This window comes from Agelaius phoeniceus, chromosome 1 (genome assembly GCF_051311805.1).
Source record: "Agelaius phoeniceus isolate bAgePho1 chromosome 1, bAgePho1.hap1, whole genome shotgun sequence".
Classification (NCBI taxonomy): Eukaryota; Metazoa; Chordata; class Aves; order Passeriformes; family Icteridae; genus Agelaius; species Agelaius phoeniceus.
The window spans coordinates 21,815,430-21,839,165 of NC_135265.1; the positions used below are offsets into that span (position 1 = coordinate 21,815,430).

Sequence of the window (23,736 nt, forward strand, 5' to 3'; positions counted from 1 at the left end):
TGCTGCTCCTTAGAAGAGGAACAGCTGCAGTTTATTAGCTGAAGACTGGTGCTGTAAAGTAAGGGAGGAGAAGAAAGCATGCCTTCAAGTAGGATTTTAGGAATACATTTCACATACCAGCAGTATCTCTGCAATGCCCTCACTTTGCTATGTCACTGCTCCTGAGTAATCCTGTTGAGTTCAGGTCTGTTCAAGCCAGCAGTAAACAGGATCTGAGCCTGCTTGCTAGCTGTGAGTACATGTTCTCATGATGAGGCTGTGGAGCTCATGGCTGGCTAAATGCTGTGCTGATAAGTTATTGCCTCTTGTGTTATGAAATGCAGGGTATCAGTTGAGATGGAGTGGTTCTGTGCATATCTCTAAATATTATGATGAGACAGTCATTAGTCTGAATGTGGTCTATGAGAATGAGAAGTAGTGTAAACTAATAATACTAATTTTTTCAGCATTTTTAAAAAGCTTCTTGTTCCATTTACATAATTATGAGGAAGTACATGATGTGAATTAAATGTAGTTACAGAACTATCAGGAAAGCTAGCAATGTAACAGTTTTTTGGTTTGTTTGTTTTTTTTCTCTCCTCCTCCCTCAAAAGATGAAGTCATAACTTCACATGGTGCAATTGAACCAGATAAGGACAATGTCCGCCTAGAGCCATATTCTTTGCCACAAGGTTTTATGTGGGACACATTGGATCTTAGCAATGCTGAAGTTGTAAGTAGAACAATTTTTATATGTATCTAAAATAGTTCAAGTTTTTTCTGATTCATATGTGGATAAGTCTTTGGATTTTTTTGTGTATGTTTTCAGCTGAAGGAGTTATACACACTATTAAATGAGAATTACGTAGAAGATGATGATAATATGTTTAGGTTTGATTATTCACCTGAATTTCTTCTGTGGTGAGTAGCAAGTTCCACATTTTGTTCTGGCTGGAGTGCAGTGAAGGGTGTTTTTATTACATCTTCTTAGGCAGTAATTTGTAATTATTTCTGTCATCAATTCTAGGGCATTGCGTCCTCCGGGCTGGTTACCGCAGTGGCACTGTGGGGTTAGAGTGTCTTCAAACAAAAAGCTGGTAGGATTCATAAGTGCCATCCCTGCAAATATTCGTATTTATGACAGGTAAAATGCACCAGTACTTTTGTATTTGTTAAAGAATAATGCCACAAAACAAACCTTGAACTGGTATCCATTGCTTTAGAGAACTTAAAAAGAGAGAACAAGGTGAAGAGCACCAATGTTTATTTAAGGAATTTTTATAGTGATGGATGATACAGATAATGCCATACAGTTTTCTGACCTGCTGAAAAGCATTTCTAGTTGATCAGCTGGGCTTCTTGGCCAAGTCTTCATACACCGACAAACATAAAGCATTGTGACTCCACATAGCATTGCTTGGATGCTATACTGCATCTTAAAGTAAAGCAATCAGTTAAGTCTTGATAGAGCTCTGGTAAAGGAGTATTGCAAACCTCTTAGAGACAGATTGCATATTGCAGTTTGTCACTGCAGTCACATAGGCACAGATTAGTGTTCGTTGCAGATGTACTTTGTCACAGACAAGTTTATTTAACTTCAAATTCTTCTGTCACGGTATGGAAAATTGTAATTATAAAAATGAAAACATGCAGTGTGTAACTCTCTTTAACTTTTCCATTACTTAATGTCTTTTTAGTGTGAAGAAAATGGTAGAAATCAATTTTCTGTGTGTCCATAAGAAACTGAGGTCTAAACGGGTGGCACCTGTATTGATTCGAGAAATAACCAGAAGAGTAAACTTGGAAGGAATTTTTCAGGCTGTTTACACTGCTGGGGTGGTACTTCCCAAACCTGTGGCCACTTGCAGGTAACCTAGGTGATGTTCTTAATATTATTGGCTCATATAACAGTAACTTTAGGAAAATTTAACATAATTGTCTAAAACCATAAAAGCATAAAATTCAAAGCTATTAAATGTTGTGGCCTTGACTAACCTGAAGGCCTGAGTGTTTGTCACTGTTGGTTTTTTTTGGTGTTGGGGTTTTTTATCCCCCCTTCCCTCCCAGTGCCCCGGATAAAACAGCTTCTCAGACTAAAATTTAATTTGTGGTTTGTTTAGCATACTTTAAATAGACTAACAGATGTTTCTGTTGACCTTCTGCTGGCAGCCCTGCTAGCAATGACAACATTGTATACCTGTGTTTTTCAAGTGGCCTGTGTCTTTACTGGGACACTTCCCTGTTAACCTGGTTGCTTGCCAGAGATGGCAGAGCATTTCTGGTAATTGTATGATTTTCTTTTTTGAAATACTTTCATCTTTCCTGGACAAAGGAGGACTTTATTGGCACTTGATAAATACAGGAACACTACCATGTGGGAAGAGTTACAGTCAAATATAATTTCATTTGCTTGGAATGGATTTTATTTCGACTTGGAAAAGTTCAGTTCCTGCACTTTTAGCCCAGCTGTTTAGACTTCTGGAGGACAGAGTACCTTTTGATTTGAAATTGTTTTGTACCTATCAACACCAAAGATCCTGTATGTTTCTGTAAGGAGTGATGAGGGTGGGAAATAAAAAGCTTTGCTGTGTTAGAATAACCAGAGATGCTCTGTTGCACAATGACCTCCCAGGAAAGGGGGAGCTCCTTCAAAAAAATGCTCAGACATGAGCAGAGGGCCCTGTCTGCACAAGAAAATAAATGTTGCTATGTATGTATGGAGAGTTTTTCAGGGCTGTGACAAATGCTAAAATACTTAGCCCTGTGCTTATTCATTCTGTATCAAAAAGCATTTGCTTAGATTGAAAATACTGTGATAGCAGGCTTGTTTTAAAACCTATGACGTGGATAGAGCTTTTCTTTAATATTTTTTTTTCTTTTTTTTTTTTTGTTAATCAGCCTTCTTATAGATATAGTACAGGCTTGCTTAGAAACAAATTTGGAGCGTTGAAAAGGAGGAAGCAAGAAAGCAGGGCAATGGATGCAAGTGACACTGACACTTTAAAAACTATTTAAATTTGTGATTTGGTTGTATTTCCAGGTATTGGCATCGATCACTAAATCCCAGAAAATTGGTGGAGGTGAAATTTTCACATTTGAGTAGAAACATGACTCTACAAAGAACAATGAAGCTCTACAGACTTCCTGATGTAAGCAGTATGACTTCTAGAGAATCCCCACAGTTATTGTGAGGCCCAAAATAACCTTCCATCTGTCTCTGACAGCAAAGGCTTTTCTGTGTAAAGGCAGTGCATGCAGGACATGAAAAAAATAATCTCTGATTGATGAAAAGGACCTTAAGGGCTATACTAAACAGAAGAGACTATTGCTGGAAATCTGGATCTCTATGGAGAAAATACAAATTTTAACCTAAAATCCTTAAACAAAGGAAAAAAAAACCCAGAAAACTTGACTTCACAAACATGTGGGATTGAGTTGAAGATGCATAAGACTATTCTTGCTATGTTTAATCTGATAAGAGATTACTGGAACAGAAAATCAGCAGTTCATGTCTTAACGTTCTCAGAGAAGTCCATCAGCAACTTGGCTGATACAAGTGTATTGTTGATTCCACTCTAATTCACATTTTTTCTGTACTGTCAGAGAGTGTTGTTTTGCATTGAGCAAGCTCAGTAAAAGCCACTTCAGAATGTTGTGCACTGTTAGTTTGCATGGTCTAGTAAAAAGCAAGTATTCTGGCATAGCTAGGTTAGTAAATGTTTTTTTTTTCCTTATGCTTTCAGCTAATAGTTAAACGTGCAAAAAGCCTTAGGGTGCCTTTCCATGACAGGGCAAGTCACTGTAAATGCTATGTACTGTTAAAAATCTCATTGCTGTAATTAATAGCCTGTAGAATTTAGTCTGAGCTGTATGGCTGAAAACAATATATTTACTTGTAAAAGCCACCTTTTTTGAAGAGATTGCAGAGTATCCCTTACCTGTACCTTATCAATAAACCTCTCTTTATTTAAACAAACCCTCTCTTTTAGTTAAAACCAACACCTTATTTCCTCACTCACAGTATTTATACTGATTGATCTGATTTTGGAGAATTGTTTCTGTTGCTATCTTTGACTTGCTCAGAGATCTGAGCAGGAGGCTGGGCAGCCCTTGGAATAAAGCACGTGCCATGCCTTGATCCGTGCTCCCGCTGCTATGGGAGAGCCTCGTTTCCTGCTCCGCCTGCCGCCACCTGTGCTGCACTCGCAGCTTCTCCCTTGTGTGCAGGGCAGCACTCAGAACCAAATTAATTGGGTTTTAATCTTGGGCAGCTAAATATAGCTGCCATCAAATCTTGAAGGCATTTTTAACAGGCTGAGGAGTGTAATTTACAATTTCAAGTGTAGGTTTTGGTGGCAGCTCTAGTAACATTGCTTATGGAAACAACTGAGGAAGTGATTAAAACATAAGGATCTTACTCATAGCTCCAAAGGTGTAACTACAGAGAATCGTTGGAAATAGCAGTTGTATCCTGATCATTTTCCTTTATCATAAAACCAAGTTTTGACAGAGAAGTGAATTATGGAAAGTAAGTAACATATCATTATCTCATCTATAAAATATAGCTAAGGCAAACATACACTGTACATAGAAGTGCAAATAGAAAATAGTTGTTCTCAAAATCAGCTTTTAAAACTAAGTGATGTAGGAGTTCATACACCTCAGAATTTGTTATTTTTAGGTTGGATTTGGGAGCTTCTCAGTGGAAAATAAAGATTTAATCTTTATTCTGATGTTTTCTCTTTAGGTCTTGTGCTTTGGGCTTATTTGGAGGCTTTTTTTTTCCTGAGAAAGGGATTAAGTGCTGTTGAGGGTTTTTCTCCTCAGTTTCAGGCAGTTATACACACTACTGTCAAACAAATTTGTCCATTCAGTCCATGCTATCCTGTCCCTCAGCACCAAACACTGTTTCTTGCATTTTAACCTCTTTTCTTAATGTCCTTGGAATATCATTGCCACTAGGAGCTCATCTCCCTTTAAGAGAATTAATCATTCCTAATCACTTGAACAGCCTGAATTAAAAATGTTTTCAGGTGTAATAAATACTGTAATTAATAAATATCACCCTCCCTAAAGGCTGTGCATGTACCTATAGATAAAAAAAAAAGTGTTTTTTTCCTAAGTGTTTGATCTCTTGAGCAAGGACTTTTCTGGAAGAAGTAAAATTTGTCAGTATTTAGAGTCAGGACAGGAGTATGTTTGTCTCTGTTGTCTTTTCCTGACCAGCTGAGATACTGATGCATGATTACGTGCCCAGAGAAACAAATTTTAGCACAGTTCTGTACACTTCCCCTCACCTCTGGGATTGCAAATAGTCACTTACTGTGGTGATTCTGAGCATTACTGGGGGGAAAAAGATCTTCCACCCCAGCTGCTTTTCCTCCATCCTTCCTGTATGTGTCAAGTGTACACCCTTCTGGAATGAGAGCATTTAAAAATACAGCTGATGTGCTGTTGTGGAGTCAAAATATAGTCCCAGGCTGCCTAGAAAAGCAGGAGGACTGAAATGTAATACATAGGCCAGAGCTGTGGCAAAATGTTCCTTGATTTCTCATCTGGCTGCTGACTCCCAGAGTGCAGGAATAAACATCTCCCCCAGAATAATGCCTTTTGGGCCAAGCCTAATCAGCTACACTCATTGCAGGCTTCCAGTAATCAAGTCTCTACCTGGCTGCTCTTGCCTTTTACTTTGCTATGATTAATGTGGTACGTGCCCAAGTATGGAGCTCAGACAGAGGAGGCAGGATAAATGAGCACTGAAGAGAGCAAGCATTAGCCTCCCCAAAAGGAGTTATCCAGGAAGGCTGGCAAAAGATGGGAGGAAAACTTTAATCACTTTTGCTTGTTTAAACAATAATTGCATAATACTAGAAAGTAATTCTTTCCTTTTTTGATGTTTAAAGTCAGAAAAATATTTGTTAAAATATAATTTCAGACAGCTGTAAGTTATGAGAAGCTTTCTTGTTACCAGAATAGCAGTTGTGCCTGTGTAGGAGGTTGTTAGCAAGGAAGTTTACAAGTGCCAAAAATAGGTAGAATCTCTTTTGTTAAATAATTTATAATTAAACTTAATCAGCTGACATTGATTTTAACTGTGATTTCCAAAAGTTTGAATTGCATGTGGTGTTGTCTTGAGATAACTTCTGATATGTAAGTTTCTTTGTTTTGTTTCAGTGTCTGGGCTCCATGTAGTTTAGAAGAAGATAAGAAATAGATTAACCTAAAAAAAAAATAAAAATACAAACTGCCCAAAGTGTAGGCAGTTGGTGATGGTATGTCTTTCTCTGGAGAAATGAAGCTGTTTCAATAATGAAATTAAAAGGTTGAAGTGCCCCAGACTGTCCCAATAATTAGAAGAGAGGGAATTCTGATTGAAAGCTGTGTGTAAAATAGCATAATGAATTAGGTGGCTGGGATAAAGTAGGCTAATAATGAATGCATTATAGCAAGTGGAGTGACTCTGCAACCTACTTTCAGCCTTTGCTGTGTGTGCAGTTTTCCTTTTAACATCCTAACATTTATTTTTCTTTTTTTCACCAAGGCCACAAAGACTTCAGGTTTGAGACCAATGGAACAAAAAGATACTAAAGCAGTACAAGAATTAATCAATACTTACTTGAAACAGTTTAATCTTGCTCCTGTGATGGATGAAGAAGAGGTGGCCCACTGGTTCCTGCCTCGGGATCATATTATTGACACTTATGTGGTAGAGGTAAAATATGCACTAACATATATTAATGTGAGTGTCCCTCAGTAGTTCAGAGCACTCTGCACCCAGAGTGCCAGACAGTAGTTCATATCAGCATCAAGTTCTTGAAGTGCAGGCAGTATGAAATATGTGTGTTATAGGTAGAATTTGATACCACAACTACAAGCTTTGTTCTTTGTATTACATTCTCTTAATAAGAAAATGTTTGCCTGTGATAAACTGCAGTGCTCTTATAATAGAATATCTTAAAGAAGAATTCTGAAATATCAAAACATCACTATCTTGACAAGAACCCTGCATATTTTGAGATCAACTTTTCCACCTGCATTTCCTGATTCTTTTTTGCAGAGGTATGACATGATACTAAGCAGTGGTCTTCAAACCTCCTTTTCTAGAAAAAAGGAAAAAGTATGCCATGACTGAGATAAGGATTTGGTTTGGATTGGCTATCATTCTCCCAGGTGTACACGTTTCTGCCATACACCATTACAAAATTCTGTTTAAAAAAAACTAATTTTAGAGGCACCTGCTGGGGGAATTATGTTTTTTTGATGGTTTGCTTTTTTTTTACACACTGGTAAAGTGTGTTTTTTTCCAGTAAAAGAATGTGTGTACAAATGTGTATGAATTAGTGTATATATGAATATATATATATATATATATATATATATATATATATACACATACATACACATCTAGCACCCCCACCCTCCAGAGAGTTGGTCATAATGCTTCTCTCAAAATAAGGAGTGCAGGAATAGGAGTGCATTTGAATTGTAAATCTCCCAGACATGTTTGGAATAGGTGCAGTAAAGCTAGTGGAAAGATACACCCTTCTCTTTGAGTCCATATAAAATCAGTTGTATACAGCATATTTAGACAGTGTATTACTTAGCTTAAAGTGATAATGTTATTTTCAAATGATCAGGACTAACATCCCTAAACATTCTCCTCAGAAAAGCCCTAGGTTGTGAAGCTCAGTGTTCCCACATGGTAAACTGAATTTGTGCAGGAGCCTCAGCTGAATTAGGGAACCTAGAGCTGCTGGAGATGAGTGGTCCTGCTCATCAGTTTTTATGATCCAAATTTAGCTTTCTGCTTTGTAGTGAGTCTAGTGCTCACTGGACTTTTCCATGGTCCAATTTATAGTCCTACCTTCTTTCTCCACTGCCTCTTCTCCCTGCCCTCTGCCCTGCTCCCTGAGTTGGTTTTTGGCTTGCTTTGTGGATTGAAGCCTACAGGAGAGTTCACAAGCACCAGGATTAACATGAATGTGACATTAACAGTGCCACATTAACTAAACAGCACAGTCTTCACTTACTTGATTTATGCTGTCTCTTGAACTATTTTTTTTACTACACAAAATGTAGGTTTGTTAGTGCTTAAAATCTTTTTAAGACCTGGAGAAGCTACTATCAGACTTTTAAGTCATCTTTGTAATGGGCAGATCTAAGACCTTAAAATACTCTGTATAATTTATGAGTTAATATTTTTGTCATCCTTACTGAATTTAGTGAGTGACTCAATAACTTTTCTGTTCCTTGTAGTTAGTATTACTCTACTACAGAATCTGTACCTGCTCTAAGACAAAAGCTTTTTTGCATGTGGTAGGTTCAATTGCTTTACATTTTACTGTAGAAGTACTATTAATTTAAGGAGCCATCTGAGGTCCTTCATTAAACTCTAATTAGTGGTTACTAGTCATTCAAAAGTAAAGCAAACAAGCAAGAAGTATTTGTGTGTCTCCTTTACCTTATTTTCTTGGAGATACTCTGGGGAGTTTTTACTAATATGCTTTGTATACCAGCACAGTAGATTTTTTCTCTGTTTTTAGAAAGATGAGAAAAATATTCTTTGATGTGAATGTCATCAGGTTTTTAAAATATCTATAATATTTTAAGAATATTTTATTAAAAATGAGTTCAGTCAGAAAAAAACTTTGATACTTTCAGTGGAAGTGTGCTTTGTTAGCTTTGCCCATAGAAAACGACTGTTTTGACAATTGTTTGTCAGAATGTTAGTGGTGTAATAGACTAGAAAAATCTAAATGTTTGTTTCCTCTTAGCTAAGACTAGGTGCTATGCCATAGTACTTACAGTACTCAAACCTTGCTGCATTTATTGCTTTCAGTAGAACTGTCACATCAGCCTAACCAGCAACTGATTACTTATTAATGGACTTTTTTGTTTTGGTTTCCTATAGGGTTCAAATGGTATTTTAACAGACTTCCTCAGTTTCTACACATTACCTTCAACAGTGATGCATCATCCTGTTCATAAAAGCCTCAAAGCTGCCTATTCCTTTTACAATATTCATACAGAGACTCCCCTGTTGGACTTAATGAATGATGCACTCATTATAGCTAAATTGGTAAGTTGTAGGTTGGTTTTTTTCTGCTTCATTCACAAAAGTATTCCTAGGAATAGTGGCAAGGTAAGAACTGGAGTAATTTATCCATGCCAGTGCATTTACAGCACAGAGTGCAGTTGATGAGACATATACAATATATATATCAAAATATAAAGCAGTATGCTTGTTTTTCCTTTTTACTCTGAGTGATGCTGGGGAATGACAAATGCATAAAATATTTTCATTAGCTTGAACTGTGGATACACCCAAGAGCACACTGATGACCATAGTTACTAAGTATCAGAGGAATGAAAAGTATCACTAAAATAATTTCCCTTGGAGATAAATTCATATGCGCTACCAAATACATTTTGCTTTTTTAGATTATTTTTTGTTCCTAAAAAATTTAGAAATTTATTTATGTGAGCTTTATCATGTTGTCATTGCTCCATGTAAAGCTCTGTAGGTGATGTCATGGTGTAGCTTTTAAACATACACTTAGGTATGGAATTATACTGATAGATGCTTGGTTGAATGGAAGGGAAAAGACTATAAATTTCTTCTTAAACAGAAGAATTTTGAGAGTTTAGTACTGTCTAATGAAAAGCTATTTCTCAGCTCTTAGTGACTGTGGTTTCATGGGAGTACAGTGCTAACACCAATGGCACATGCCAGCACTCTGAATTTGCACAGACCTATTTGCCCTGGGTTGTTCAAATGGTGCACAGGCTTCCTGTGGTCCATAGCACCCACTCTGCCACCATTCCCAGCAGGCTGCAGACACAGGAATGTTTTCTGCTCCTCCCTCCTGCACTGCTGGTGGTGTTAGAGCCTCCTGGGAGTGCTCCAAGCTGCCTGCACCTGCCACAGAGGTTTCTGTGCTGGTTCTGGATGAAGCCAGTGATGGTCTGCAGAGACTGTCTGTATTCAGACTTCAGGCTGCATCAAAGCAGCCACACAATCTTCAGCCTGTCTGTCCCAGCCACGTTCAAACAGCACAGCAGCTGAGCTGCCATCTGTGATGGGAACTGCTTGCTGAGGCTTGTTAACCTAGAAGCAGTTCAGTAACTGTATGTCAGGGAAAAATCCCTGGATGGTTATGGGAAATATTGTTGTTCAGGCTCCAGAATGATCCAAAAGGAAGTTCAGAGACAGACTTTGAGAAGCCAGTATTATTTTCAGGAGTGACTAAAAATACTGGTAATTATTCTTAAAAGTCAAGGTGGAAAAAGGTTGGTCTGGGTTAGAAGTGTGGCACCAGGGATCTGTGTGTCTGTCCATTCTCCAGGCTGTGTGTCTGTCCGTTCTCCAGGCTGTGTGTCTGGCCATTCTTTAGGCTGTGTGTCTGGCCACTCTCTAGGCTGTGTGTATGTCCATTCTCTAGGCTGTGTGTCTGGCCATTCTCTAGGCTGTGTGTCTGGCCACTCTCTAGGCTGTGTGTCTGGCCACTCTCTAGGCTGTGTGTCTGGCCATTCTCTAGGCTGTGTGTCTGGCCATTCTCTAGGCTGTGTGTATGTCCATTCTCTAGGCTGTGTGTCTGGCCATTCTCTAGGCTGTGTGTATGTCCATTCTCTAGGCTGTGTGTCTGGCCATTCTCTAGGCTGTGTGTCTGGCCACTCTCTAGGCTGTGTGTCTGGCCATTCTCTAGGCTGTGTGTATGTCCATTCTCTAGGCTGTGTGTCTGTCCATTCTCTAGGCTGTGTGTATGTCCATTCTCTAGGCTGTGTGTATGTCCATTCTCTAGGCTGTGTGTATGTCCATTCTCTAGGCTGTGTGTATGTCCATTCTCTAGGCTGTGTGTCTGGCCACTCTCTAGGCTGTGTGTCTGGCCACTCTCTAGGCTGTGTGTCTGGCCACTCTCTAGGCTGTGTGTCTGGCCACTCTCTAGGCTGTGTGTCTGGCCATTCTCTAGGCTGTGTGTCTGGCCATTCTCTAGGCTGTGTGTCTGGCCATTCTCTAGGCTGTGTGTCTGGCCATTCTCTAGGCTGTGTGTCTGGCCACTCTCTAGGCTGTGTGTCTGGCCATTCTCTAGGCTGTCTGGCCATTCTCTAGGCTGTGTGTCTGTCCATTCTCTAGGCCATGGTGGGACAGGTGAGGAGGCAGTTCCATGGTCTGACCCCAAGGCTTTGCACCTTCCCCTGCATACATTTCTCTCTCAACGTGAAATGCAGCTCTTCCCTTTTGAGCAGATCATCCTATATCCCTTGCAATACTGGGATTTAGACACCTGTGGATTTCTTAAGTACCTGCTGGGCCTGTAATGCATCATTAGATGCCTAATTATAGTTGCAGATCTGGCAGTTGAGTTTTACATGAGGAGAGTAAGGCAACAGAGGAGAGATGATAATGCATCCTATTCACAGGCTTTGTTTACAAACATGGTGAGTCTGGCTGGGATGGAGTTAACTTTGCTCCTTGCAGCCCATATGGTTCTGCTCTTTGTCACTGAAGCAGGGCTGATCACACACCAGGGTTTTGGTTGTTGCTGAGCAGTGCTTGCACAACCTCAAGGCTTTCTCTGTCCCCTGCAGTGAGGAGGCTGAGGGTGGACAAGAAGTTGGGAGGGGACATGGACACACCTGTCACAGGACAGGTGACCCCAAGTGACCAAAGAGATGTTCTGCTCCACAATAAAGGCTAAAGGAAAGGAGGAGGAAGGGAGGATGCTTCCAGTGATAGCATTTATGTTCCCTAACAATCATTATGCATGCTGAGGTCTTGCTTCCCAGGAAGTGGTTTGACATCTGTCTGGCAGTGGGAAGTAGTGAATGTATTCTTCTTTTTGCTTCCCTTGTGCCTTCAGCTTTTGCCTTCTCTGTTAAACTGTCATTATTTCAATTCACAAGACCTCTTACCTTCCTTCTATTTTCTCCCCATCCTGTGGGAGAGCAGTAAAGCAAAGGCTGTGTGGGTGTTTGGCTCTTGTCAGTCTCCACCACAGTCTCCTTTCTGTACTTTAACTCCAAAGCATGGGTTTTGGAAATACAAATTCAGCTCAGCAAATTGATTTAAGGTTTTGCATGCCAGCTAATGTTTATTTTTATCTTCAAATTACACTATATAAAATTAATTTAGAATTAGTTTGGCTGTTACAGGACAAAACACCTGACCTTCAAAGTAAAACCCGAAATTTGGAGTTGTTAACTTAGGTTCTATGCATTCTGCATGGAGAGACAGTGAGATTTTGCATCAGGATAACCCCTCTAAAGCCCTGCATATTTTATTGTTGAAGCTGACACAAAGTTTCTAGATCTAGAACACAGGGAAGAAATTCTCTTCTGAGTCTGGTTAAGTGATCTGTCAGAGCTGCAGAGAAAGCACCTTGGAACAGAAACCTTTTCATCCCTCTCAGAAGATCCTAAGCTGAAACTAATCTGCTGATATTTAGATACTGAATTAAAACTACATCTGTAGAGTTTTGTTTGAATTTGGAGTGTTTAATTGCAGACCTTAATGTGCTTGTATCTAGAGTGTATCTCTATCCTCCCCCACTTCCTTTCCTGCCTTCTGAGATTGCTGTTACTGTTACTTACTTGGAATATTTCAAAATTTAATTTCAGTGCCAAATGTCAAATACTGTCACCTCATTGTCTTATTTCTGCATGTTTTTCACAGCACATTTAACTTAGCATGGTGTCATCTGCACACAGAATGATCTTTGTGTAAGGTAGCAGGAAGCCTTATTGAACTCACTGTCTGTGCTTTGTAACTTTCTTTTAAATAGTCCTGATGAAGAGTTTAAGTGCTCTTTTTCTTCAAACCCCCTTTTTCCTAATATGGGATGCTCATTTAAAAGAAAAAATATCTATTTTTTTTTACTGAGTAAAGAATGTTCCTTACCCCATCTTCTTGTGCTTAAGTAATTGAGCATTATTGTTTTGTACCTTTTGTCTTAAAAGTGTGTCATGTCCTGCTGGTGCTGTACCTTTGTGCTGTTAAGGCTCCAGGAGCTTAGGTCAGACTCCCTTGTAGTTAATTGGAAATAAATTGAAAATAAATGGATTTTATATCCACACCCCCGAGCAAATTCAGCTCTCCATATGTGATGATTATTGCTGCAATGGCTTACCAGGCCTGGGCTTTAGGCTGCTTGTTAAGAGTTCCCAGTGAGGAGAAAGGGTTTGAGTATGTGTTAATGGAGGAAAAACTCTTTGAGACTGATTTGGCCATGTGGCTCTTCTGAGACAAAAAATGTCTCTTTGTGGTGAATTTGGGAGGTTTATGAATGAGGATTTGGTAGAGAGTGCACAAGTAAGGGAGGGAGAATCACATGAAAGATTTGAGTTCTAAAGAGAATGGCATTTCAGAAAAGGACTAAATCACAAAGGTATGTTTATCATTAACAGAATGATAAATTGCTGAAAACCACAGTAACTGTATTATGGAGCTTCAGCTAGAATAGGCCATATGTGTCAAAACACTGTATGTGACTGTAAAAAATGCATGTCTCTAAGGGTAAAATAATGGAAAACTCTTTAGGCATTAGGCCTCGAAAATGGCTTTAAAATTTATACCCTTTTGGAGCTAATCTTCAAGTACTTGTGCATTGTACTTTAGTTTTTATTGAGAAAATGTCATCTTATGGTACACTATCTTAATTAGGTACACAAATGTGTGTACCTAATTAAAAGACAAGATTTATTCCATTGTATTTTTTCCTTTTAATTAGCCTAAGTCTCTTGGATACCGTATGCCACTCTGTAAAGTATCATTTGTGTGTCACTTGAAAATTTCAAAAGTAAAATTTTAAAAATGTTTTGCTGTTGCCAGAAAGGATTTGATGTGTTCAATGCACTAGACTTAATGGAAAACAAAACATTCCTGGAAAAACTCAAGTTTGGGATTGGAGATGGAAATTTGCAGTATTACTTGTACAACTGGAGATGTCCAGGCATGGAATCTGAAAAGGTAAGGCAGAAAAATGAGTTCCTGAATTCCATTAGATGTAATGGTACATGAGTTTACACTGGCCAACAATGTGCAGAAGTTTTAAAAATACTGTAATTGGCCCTGTTGATGATCCATAATTGAAATGCAGAAGACTGCTGATGTTTAGATTTACTGCCATACTTGAACTAAAATACCATATTTTTCTTCTTCCTTTAGGTTGGTCTTGTATTACAATGAGAACGCTTATGTTTCTAGAACTCTTGAGGTCATCCTTTGAGTTAATTTGATCTCCATAACTCTTGAAATGGTCTTGTTCAAGAGGAGTAAAAGCACAACGTCAGTGATACTGAAATAGTCCATTAAATCTGATCAATGAAGACATCCACATGTGACCAAATTTATGCATTTTCAGACAGATCAGACGGTTCATGAAACTCTTCTATTGTCCATGAAAAGAATAAAAAGCACATTCATTTAAGTTTCAAAGCTTAGCTTGCACCTGGATGAGAAGAAGGTATTTTTTTCCACTCTGTAGAAAAGACTGTTTTGTATAAACTGAACTTCAGTGGTGGATTAGGGTACAAAAATATTTGCTATTATGTGGATGAACTGCTGCATTTCTATTTATTAAGTGGTGATGTATGTATGTCAGTGTAATAGAATGAAGGATACAAACTGGAGTATCTTTGCTTATTTACTTAACATGGATATCATCATTTGGGGGAAAATCATGAAGTATGATACCTTTGTAGCTCTATGAAAGTCCTGGGTGTTTTTGTAACTGGAGCAGAATGACAGTGTACTGGTTTAACTAGTGCATTTGTTTCTCCATAAGCAACGCTGCCAAATCAATAAAAAATACAGATTTGTACTTTGATCTTCAATAGATCAGTGGATTGATTTAACAGTATCGCACTGTTCAGTGCAGGTGTTATCTGTGTTGCCAGAATGATAATACATTACTGTACTTAATTTACAGTTGTGGCACAATACCTTAGTTTTTCCTCAGTAGAATAACATCAGCCTGTGTGTAAAACTAAGAATTTTAGTAGTGCTATCAGGATATTTATAGTTTGAATGTTTTCAACGCTTCTGCGAAATTGCACATATTCCTTTGTCTACTCTGATTTCCTATGAAGTCTGTAATTCTAATGAAAAGTACCTTGTGTAAATATGTATTCATAAATTGTTCCTGGTAGTGTTTTTATCCTGACTTTGGAACAAGAAGTTTTGCTATATACGTGGCTGGTAAGCAGAAGAGAAATGCTCTGCCCTCAGTCCTTGGAAGTCTCTGTATTGCACTTCCTGAAATGTAGAAGGGCTGATCTTTGTTGTTGGGTGGAACTGTTTTAATTTCCTCATGAATGCTCGGCAATGGGAGTGGCTTCTGAAGCACTTTATATGCATTCCAGCATAGCGTCATAGCTAGAGATGATAGCAGTTCTTTCAGCTCATGGATGCTGCAGAAGCGTGAGCACTGAGAAAATCTGTGTTAAGAAACTGTTCTAGCTGAAAGTGCCAAATTGTGGTATAGTGAAGCCTCTGTGCTGTGAGCATCTTTTGAATGTGACTTGAATATCTCATGAAATGCAAATGTCTAACTTTCCTTTTAAACATGCCTGTAATTCTGACAGCAGATTTTGCTGAAAGTTTAATTCTGTACATGAAGATAAATTTGTCTGTTCTTCATAACTGTTAGCCCTACCCACTACCTTGTAGCAGTGGGGTTTTTCTTTCTTCCCGCTCCTTTTCCACTGTGTGAATGGTTTGTGGTTTGGTTTCTTTTTCTTGTTGAATTGTGGTGAGAGGATTCTGCCCTAGAAACAGTGATAAATACTTTCCCTTATGCATTATAGCTGATTAAAGCATTCGACCTCCTTCAAACAAAGGAAGGGACTGAACGTGGTTTGTTTGACCCCTGGCTGTGCACCAGCTCAGGACCTCATGAATTTAAAAGGACTTCACAGGAAATCTCACAGTGCAGTTGGGCTTTACATCTCTGGCCACTCCTGATACCTCCCTCCTAGTAGCAGTAAAGCAGGTGGTGCAGAGACAGCTTGGACTCTGTGTGAGGCCTGAGCAGAATTAAGTGCCTGAAAATGTAATTGATGGTAGTGATACCTGAAGTAACAAGAAGGATTTTATCTTGACCCCATCAAAGACTTAAGTTTTTAACTCCTAGAAGACAAGATGGTGCCTCCTTGGCAGGCATTTTCATGGAGCACTCTGGGATGAGGTTCACCAAGGAGCTCAGTGTGTTCTGCTTCAGCTCTTAAAGGCAGAGCCTCTGCAGTCCTCACTCAGGGCTGCCTGAGGTGAGGTGGGACAGCAGGGCATAGCTCTGTCCTTGTAGCAAAGATACTTCCTTGCTGAGACAGCCCAGGTGATCACAGCCCAGGTGAAGGATATGTTCATGTTTTCTGCCTTCCTTCCCCTCAAAAAATTGTGAGTGGAAGAAATGTTAGGCAGATGATTTCATTTCTCCTCTGAAATCAGAAGGCAGATCCTCCCAAGTATTGTCCTTTGTAAAACTGAGGCCATGATAGGACCAAGTATGTCCAGGTAGAAGACAGACATGAATGTGGGTTTCCTGCAGCCTGGCTTCTGCCTAAATCCTCAGATTATGGCACATGAAGGAAGGAGCATGGCCAGTCTTGTGCTCTCTTCTAGTAAAATAGTGTCATCTGCTTCTGAATCCAGGGGATAAACTTGTCTGGCTCCCTCTGCATGTTCACTAGGGGGCTGGAGGGCAGAGACATGCTCCTGTAGAAGCTGTGCAGCACTGTAGCTGAGAGAGAAAATTTATCAGCCAGAGCATGAGGGAAACAGGCATCTAAGCCTGAGTGTTGGGGCAGCTCTTGAAGAGTTCTCTTCATGGACTTGTGTGTGTTAAGCATGGCCTCTTCTCTCCCTGCTGAGTGCTCTTCACTTGTGTTTAGCTGAAGTATCACAGCATCAAGAGGACTTGAATCTTGAAGGTGTCCCAGCCTGCACCCACATAATGACTCCGGAGGTAAAAATTGTGGCAACTTACTTTGACTTGCTAGGCAGGTACTAAACAAAAGGTGAATATCTGTGTGATCTGTGTGGGGCCACTGTCAGGAGCTCAATAGGAGAGACCTTTCCCTTGTTTCCAAGGTTGAACCTGTGTGCATTAGTCCTGCTATGAAGGTAAGACTCCTCAGAACCTAATAGGTGTTTGCAAAGGCTTGGCAAATGTAAAGCTTGCTCTACCACCTTTCCCACCTGGCTTTTTAAACATCTGTTATTTCTTTCCCAAAGTAACTTCCTATCTGCAGAGGGAACCCAAATCCCTGAAGACAGACATAGACCTGGGCAGGCAGTGAAGTGCTTGAAAGATGATTGCTGTTTTTATGTTGTTTACCAAAGCTAATCCTTATGCTCTGTCTAAATGCTACAACTCTTATGCTATGGTTAGCCAGCCTGGGAATGAAATACACTAGTGCTAGCATGCCTTCAAGTTTTATGCACTCAGAAATCCAGAAAAAGGGACTTGTATAAAGGACTGTGAAGCAAGGCAAAGAAATCTCACCTCTTCTTGAACCCTCAGACACGGACAAAAATTGTAGCATTTAAATGCCGTGTTTAAACTTCAAGGAGCATCATGACTACACAATCACTGCTCATTGCTACTGCCTGTCTTCATAGTTGGTATCATGAACTAAAGCAATCTCTAAATAAATTCAAAATACAGATGAGCTATTGGATGGCAATGGAAGTCTGGATTAACAAATCTCTGAAAAATAATGTAAATTTCACCTTTTAAGGAACAAAAAAAGTTACTCAGTTAAGGTATTTTATGCTTTCTTCTACAAGTAAATTCCTAGGCTGTTGATTGCCTGAATTGCAGTGCTATTTCCCTTCCTTCCTATCACCCTCATTAGAAAATTGTTCATAGTCCACTGTAAATTAAGGGAAACTCAGAAATTACATTTTCAGTCTTGTAGCAGTTACAGTTCTCATTTACTTTATATAAAACAGTATATGGCTTATGTCAATTTCCTGGGAAATAATGTTAGATTTCATTTAGAGATCTAATGGAGTTTAGGTTTACATTTTCTCAGAGGATATGTGTTAATAGTTTGCATATGGAAGTATTTTTTTTAATACCGCAGCAGTAGTAATTTGGATTTGTATTTGGAAATAGCTTTTCCTTCAGCATACCATGCACCAGGAATCAGGTGGAACCCAAGTCTGCATACATTTGTGACCAAAAACAAGTTGTTCAGCAGAACAAATTATAATAAGAGTTCAAAAGGGAAGTCTGCCTGTGCTATTTACTTGAACCCAGCTTTAAAAGACTTATACTGGCATGGACCTTTGTTTAAATAAACTTTCAATTTTGGTATTTATTTGTTTGAGTAATTATACTTAAATCTCTTTTGCTTAAAGCATGTTCATCTGTGTAAAAAGACAAAGTTGATTTAATGCTTTGTATTCATTCCAAAGAAGTATAAATTATGTCTTAAAATTACTTTGGCATGTTCATTACCGGCTTTAACTCTGATCTCCAGCTGCAAATGAAAATACCTACCCCCAGTAAAGACTAACACTCAAGTCTGAGCAGTATTTTTTATTAAAGCAGAAAGTACCTCACCCAATGCAACATGAAGTTCACCTTGTATTCAAGACCTTTACACTGTAAAGCCTAAACAAACTGTTAGAACTGTACTCCATCCTGCATTTAAAAATCTGTTTAATAGAAAGAACCAAACTCAGTTATGCTGAAAAAGCCTTTTTCTTTTTGCGAGGTGGTTTCTTTATCTTATTGGGATTTGGGACAAGTTTCTTGATTTTCAAAGGCTGCAAAATTACATGTGAGAGATCGGGCCGGTTGCTTTCTGTATGCTTCCGCTTCTGACTCGTGAGCTTATCCCCGAGCACCTCTGCAAGCTCTTCGGGTTCCAGACTTCCTGAAGAATCTGTCTCTGCATAAGCCACGGATTCTTCAGTTCTGTACTGAAACCACGGCACTTCCAAGGCCGGGATCTTTGGGATTATTGCTGCTATAGCTTGGGTGAAGGTGTCAGAGTGCTTTTTGAAGCCGAGCGCCAGGATGGACGTCAGGCCGAGGAGGGGCGCGAGGGTCTCGCTGAGGCGCGGCACCTGCCCTGCCGGCGTGGCGCGGCTCGCGCTCAGCTCCACCAGGTGCGACGTGATCATTGCGGGTTTGGCAGACTTGCACACCAGCAAGAGGAGAAGTTCATTTTTTTCCAATGCTTTTGTAACTTCGTTAACTCCAATAGCAAGCTGTCTTCTGATACTTATGTCAGTCCATCCTGGTTTTTGTTGGTGGCTTTCTGCTTCCTCTTTAGGGAAATCATTGGTGCCGGCATCACACTTCCTTTCTGTTTGTTTTTTTGTGAGGGAACGTTTTTTCTTTCTTGCGCTCTCAATCTTTTTAAGTCCAATATGTTTAATCCTTTCTTCTAAGGTCTCCAGTATAAAATGCATATCTTCTCCATCTATGGTTTTCCATTGGAAAACAAAGGGGTTATCTAGACACGTTTTTACAGTGGTTTTCTTTGCTTTCCGAAGTGTTGCCGTGCCTTGCTGAATTACAGACATCCTGAGGTGGTTCTGTGTTTTGTCACCCTAGGAAGAAAGAGCAAAACATTACTTCAAATACTGTACTGTCTGCTGTGGACATTGTTACCAGAAGCTTCTTCTGGGAATGCAGAAGAGAAACATTGCATGTCAGTGATACTGGCATCTATCAACCTCACACATCTTCCACAGGGCAGGTGTGGAGCTGGGTTTTTTTAAATAAATAAAAAAAGCTGGACAGGATGGTATGGCAACAGCAGTGACAACAGACCCTTTTAAAGCTGAACAAAAGCAGCTGGACATATTACAGATGTAAAAAAAAAAAACAAACCAACAAACACAAGCCCAACCAAGCAACAACCTATCCCCAGAATCACAGGTTGAAGGACCACTCCATTTTCACTCTTGCACAGCTGCATTGCCCCTCTGTGACATGGGAGGGGAAAAAAAAAGGCAAAAAATCACAACATGAAACAAGTTCCTGAATTTATTCAGGAATTCTATAAATCTGTTTTTTCAATCTTCAGTCCATGCCTTTGTGTTTCCCTGTATTTGGAAGGTACGATAAAAACTTTTGGACTCTTTAACAGTTTATGCTTTCAGGGAAGGAAGGCAATCCCCTACATGTCTCCAGAAGTTCAGAAGGGGTCTTTTGTGTCACCTGGACAATGCCTTCAGGGCTAAGAAAAACTGAACAGGAGCAGAGAAAGTGTAATTGTTCTTGCTCTGATTGATCTAGTCCAGAGTAGCAGTGAAGACATGAGGTCAAGCCTGAGGGCAGTCCCTGGTAAATTGCAAAGCCCCCAATTCCAAAATACAAAAAAAAACCACCGGGGCACTCTTGAGTACTCTCAGAATAACCTATGAAATGCCCTGGGTCACCTTAGTGATGGTCCATCTATTCCAGTTATCTGCCTCCAGCGGTGGAAACTGGAGAAACCGGCTGGGGAGGACAGAGCTGGCATTCCCCTCAACTCCCAAACATCCAGAATGATTGCATCTGGGATGTAAGGATAAAGATGTGCCGACTTCACCTATTAGTCCTTCATGGAGCTATCATTCGTGCAGTTATCCCTTTTGCTTACCATCACAGTAGCAACAACCAAAAAGTGAACACAACTAAAAAATGGAAATGACCATAAGAATCCTTACGTGTGACTCAGTTGAAATGAAAGCTTGTGATTAAAAAAAAAATGAGCTCTGGGTTATCGCTTTTAAAAGCTTTCAATTAGGGATGCTCTGATAACCTTTGGCAAGCAAAATCAGCAACAGACACGTACAAGAAAAAAAAAAAAAAAGGAACGTGTCCACAGTTCAGAGATTACATTTTTCTTTTCAAAATGGGCATTCCTGAAGAAAACAAGCGTGCAGGAGTAAGGAAACAGAGCAACGAGCGAACAAACGAACACAGCTCCTCCACCTCGCACCGCGGTCGCGACCCCTCGCTTCCGGCGGAAGGGAGATCGCAGAGACGCCGCCCGCTCCGCCAGGAGCCTCCGCAGCGCTTCCGCCGCAGGGCGCTCCGGGGGCTCCGCCAGCTCCCGGCAACAGCGAAACGCGGGCTAAGCACGGCCCCGCACAGCGCCGGCTCCCTGTGGGGCGGGGGCTCCGCCGACACCGCAGCACCCTCTCCCCAGACCGCAGCACCCTCTCCCCGGGCCGCCGCCCCTCAGCCGCCAAGCACTGCGGGCCGGCCCGGGCCCGGGGAGCGGAGCGGCCTCCGGCTGCCCGACCGCGGGGCCCCCCAGACCGCAGCTGCCCCGCGCCCGCCGGCGCAAAGCCCGCCTTACCTCGGCCTTCCCGCGCTCCAGGAACACGCCGCGGGACGCGGCCCGATCCCGCTCCGCCCCCGGTCTGGCCCGGCCCCGCTCCGCCCTCCGTCCCGCTCCGCCCCCGGCCGCGGCGGGGGAGTCTCTCCGCGGCGGGGCGGTGTCCGGAGCGGGCGAGCATGGGCCGCGCTCGGTCGGCTCCCGCTGCGGCGGCTCTCGGCGGGCGGTGCCCGCGCTGCGCTCAGGGCCGCATGGCCCAGCGGCCGTAGCGTTAGCGCACAGCAGCCATAAAGCGCTGGTGCCCAGGGCCTGCCCTTGGCGCCTCTCACCTTAGGCTCACTGCTGGCGCTCCCAGGGCTCGAGCGCTCCCGAAAACCGGCGCATAGGCGAAGGCAGACCTGCTTAGTCCCATGTCAGCTAGCGCAGTCAGGGCCGGGTCACCAGGTGCTTCATGGGGGCTTCACAGCCACAGGGGAGTCCCTCGCTGCGGTGCAGTGTGCGCCGTGCCGTGCACGGACATGGTGTGCTGTGTGTGACCAAGGTGACAGGTGAGGACTGGTTCCATTCAGTGTTTCCTGCAATCTGCCCTCAGCTTTTAACAGATCATCACAAGTGCGTCCATTTTCCACATTCACCGCAGTGCACAGCACGGTTAAGCACAGCTTCTTGGCCCTGAAAGAGCAGAGCTTCTTTGCTAGGCCACCGGTACTACAGAAATGTTTCAAGTTTTTATTTTAATCTCTTATTTACTTACATTTACTTGGATTGTTTCCTTGTTAATTCCTGATTTAAATTAACCTGGACTTGTTTCCCCTCAAATTACTTTTTTGGCATGGTTTTATGGAAGTTAGTGGGTTAAAAAATGCAGAAGTACCTACCATAGACCAAACTATGCTTAGGAAATTATGTACATGTGAAAAACGCCAATCACTTGTTTTTGGTTTTTTTTTAATTTTAAAAGTTTAATAGTAATAAAATGGTTATAAAAATAGTAATACAATTAGAGTAATAATAATTTGGACACTTTGAATTAGGACAATATGAGACAATAGAACCAAAGAGTTACGGACGTCCGGGTACCTTTTTCTGGGCAGCACGAGCCTGAAAAAGGGCACCTGTTAACAAAGAATTAACCCTTAAAAGCAATAGCCTGTTGCATATTCATACACTTCATACATGATGCATAAATTCCATTCAAATACAGGATTCTGTCTGGACATCGTCAACTTCTTCCTCTGAATCCTGACAGCGCCTTCGAGGTGGGAAGAAGTTCGTTTCTTCTGATAAGAGGGCAATAAATTCTTTTTCTGTGAAAGATTTATGTGAAAAATGCATGTATTTTATGATTGGCTTTTCGCAAATATTAAAATGAATATTATATGTGTTGTGTTAGAAAGTAATGCTGTATTAGTTTTCTTAAGTACTGTGTTAAATATAGTTTTAGGTTATAAAAATTGTTAAAATAGAAAGGATGCTATGTAGGATACTTTTTTAAAAAGAAAGGACTCGCAGTGAGATAGCAGCCACAGGACACCTAAATCTTTCAGAGAAGAAGAATTTATTGCCCTCTTATCAGAAGAAACGAACTTCTTCCCGCCTCGAAGGCACTGTTAGGATTTGGAGGAAGAAGTTGACGATGACCAGACAGAATCCTGTGTTTGAATGGAATTTATGCATCATGTATGAAGTGTATGAATATGCAACAGGCTATTGCTTTTAAGGGTTAATCCTTTGTTATGTTAACGGGTGTCCTTTTTCGGGCTCGTGCTGCCCAGAAAAAGGTACCCGGACGTCTGTAACTCTTTGTTTTTATTGTCTCATATTGTCCTAATTCAAAGGGTCCAAATTATTATTACTCTAATTGTATTACTATTTTTATAACCATTTTATTACTATTAAATTTTTAAAATTTTGAAAACAAGTGATTGGCATTTTTAACAATTTAGGTGTCCTGTGGCTGCTATGTCACTGCAAGTCTTTTCTTTAAAAAAAGTATCCTACATAGAATCGTTTCTATTTTAACATTTTTTATAACCTAAAACTATATTTAACACACTACTTAAGGGAATTAATACAGCGTTACTTTCTAACACAACACATATAATATTCACTTTAACATTTGTGAAAAGCCAATCATAGAAACTAATTTTTCACATACATAAGTGTATAGGGGCATGAATATAAACAATTCATTGATACAAGAGAGATGGATTTTTTTTTTCTTCAGTGGTTACACTTGTAGGGTAGTTTATCAATTGATTTAATATTTTTATTCTATACTTAGTAGACCAAATTGAAAATCAGCATTCACAGTGTATTTTGTGTGTGTAGCCACTTGTGTGAGGCATCCTTGAGATGACCCTCGTGTTTTTCAGAGCTGCAGCTGAAGGGTGCGAGGTCCCAGGCTGGCTGGACATGGACATGGGCAGGGACTGCGGCAGAAGGAACATTTCCAGTAACTGGACTGGTTGC

At 40.6% G+C, this 23,736-nt stretch overlaps 2 protein-coding genes across 4 annotated transcripts in view; one reads left to right on the forward strand and one right to left on the reverse strand.

The window, feature by feature from the left end:
- NMT2 (N-myristoyltransferase 2) overlaps positions 1–18,296 on the forward strand; it is a 35,697-nt gene extending 17,401 nt beyond the window's left edge. The window contains exons 4-12 of the mRNA XM_054641251.2: positions 594–712; positions 809–900; positions 1,007–1,123; positions 1,677–1,847; positions 3,020–3,128; positions 6,521–6,691; positions 8,891–9,058; positions 13,808–13,945; positions 14,144–18,296. Of these exons, the coding sequence (XP_054497226.1) occupies positions 594–712; positions 809–900; positions 1,007–1,123; positions 1,677–1,847; positions 3,020–3,128; positions 6,521–6,691; positions 8,891–9,058; positions 13,808–13,945; positions 14,144–14,164 (1,106 nt within the window). The 3' untranslated portion in view covers positions 14,165–18,296. The remainder of the gene's footprint in view (positions 1–593; positions 713–808; positions 901–1,006; positions 1,124–1,676; positions 1,848–3,019; positions 3,129–6,520; positions 6,692–8,890; positions 9,059–13,807; positions 13,946–14,143) is intronic.
- Positions 18,297–18,506: 210 nt separating this feature from the next.
- Positions 18,507–21,717, reverse strand: RPP38 (ribonuclease P/MRP subunit p38). Of its 3 annotated transcripts, none has more exons than XM_077174588.1 (2): positions 21,594–21,717; positions 18,507–19,543 (listed from the first exon to the last, which is right to left on the reverse strand). In XM_077174588.1, exon 2 carries the CDS (start codon positions 19,514–19,516, stop codon positions 18,668–18,670), a length of 849 nt encoding a protein of 282 aa, XP_077030703.1. In that variant the 5' UTR covers positions 19,517–19,543; positions 21,594–21,717; the 3' UTR covers positions 18,507–18,667. The 3 variants fall into 3 exon arrangements, with proteins under 3 accessions (XP_077030703.1, XP_054497240.1, XP_077030710.1); XM_054641265.2 differs by lacking the exon at positions 21,594–21,717 and adding an exon at positions 21,286–21,440; XM_077174595.1 differs by lacking the exon at positions 21,594–21,717 and adding an exon at positions 20,648–20,671.
- Positions 21,718–23,736: the final 2,019 nt, after the last annotated feature.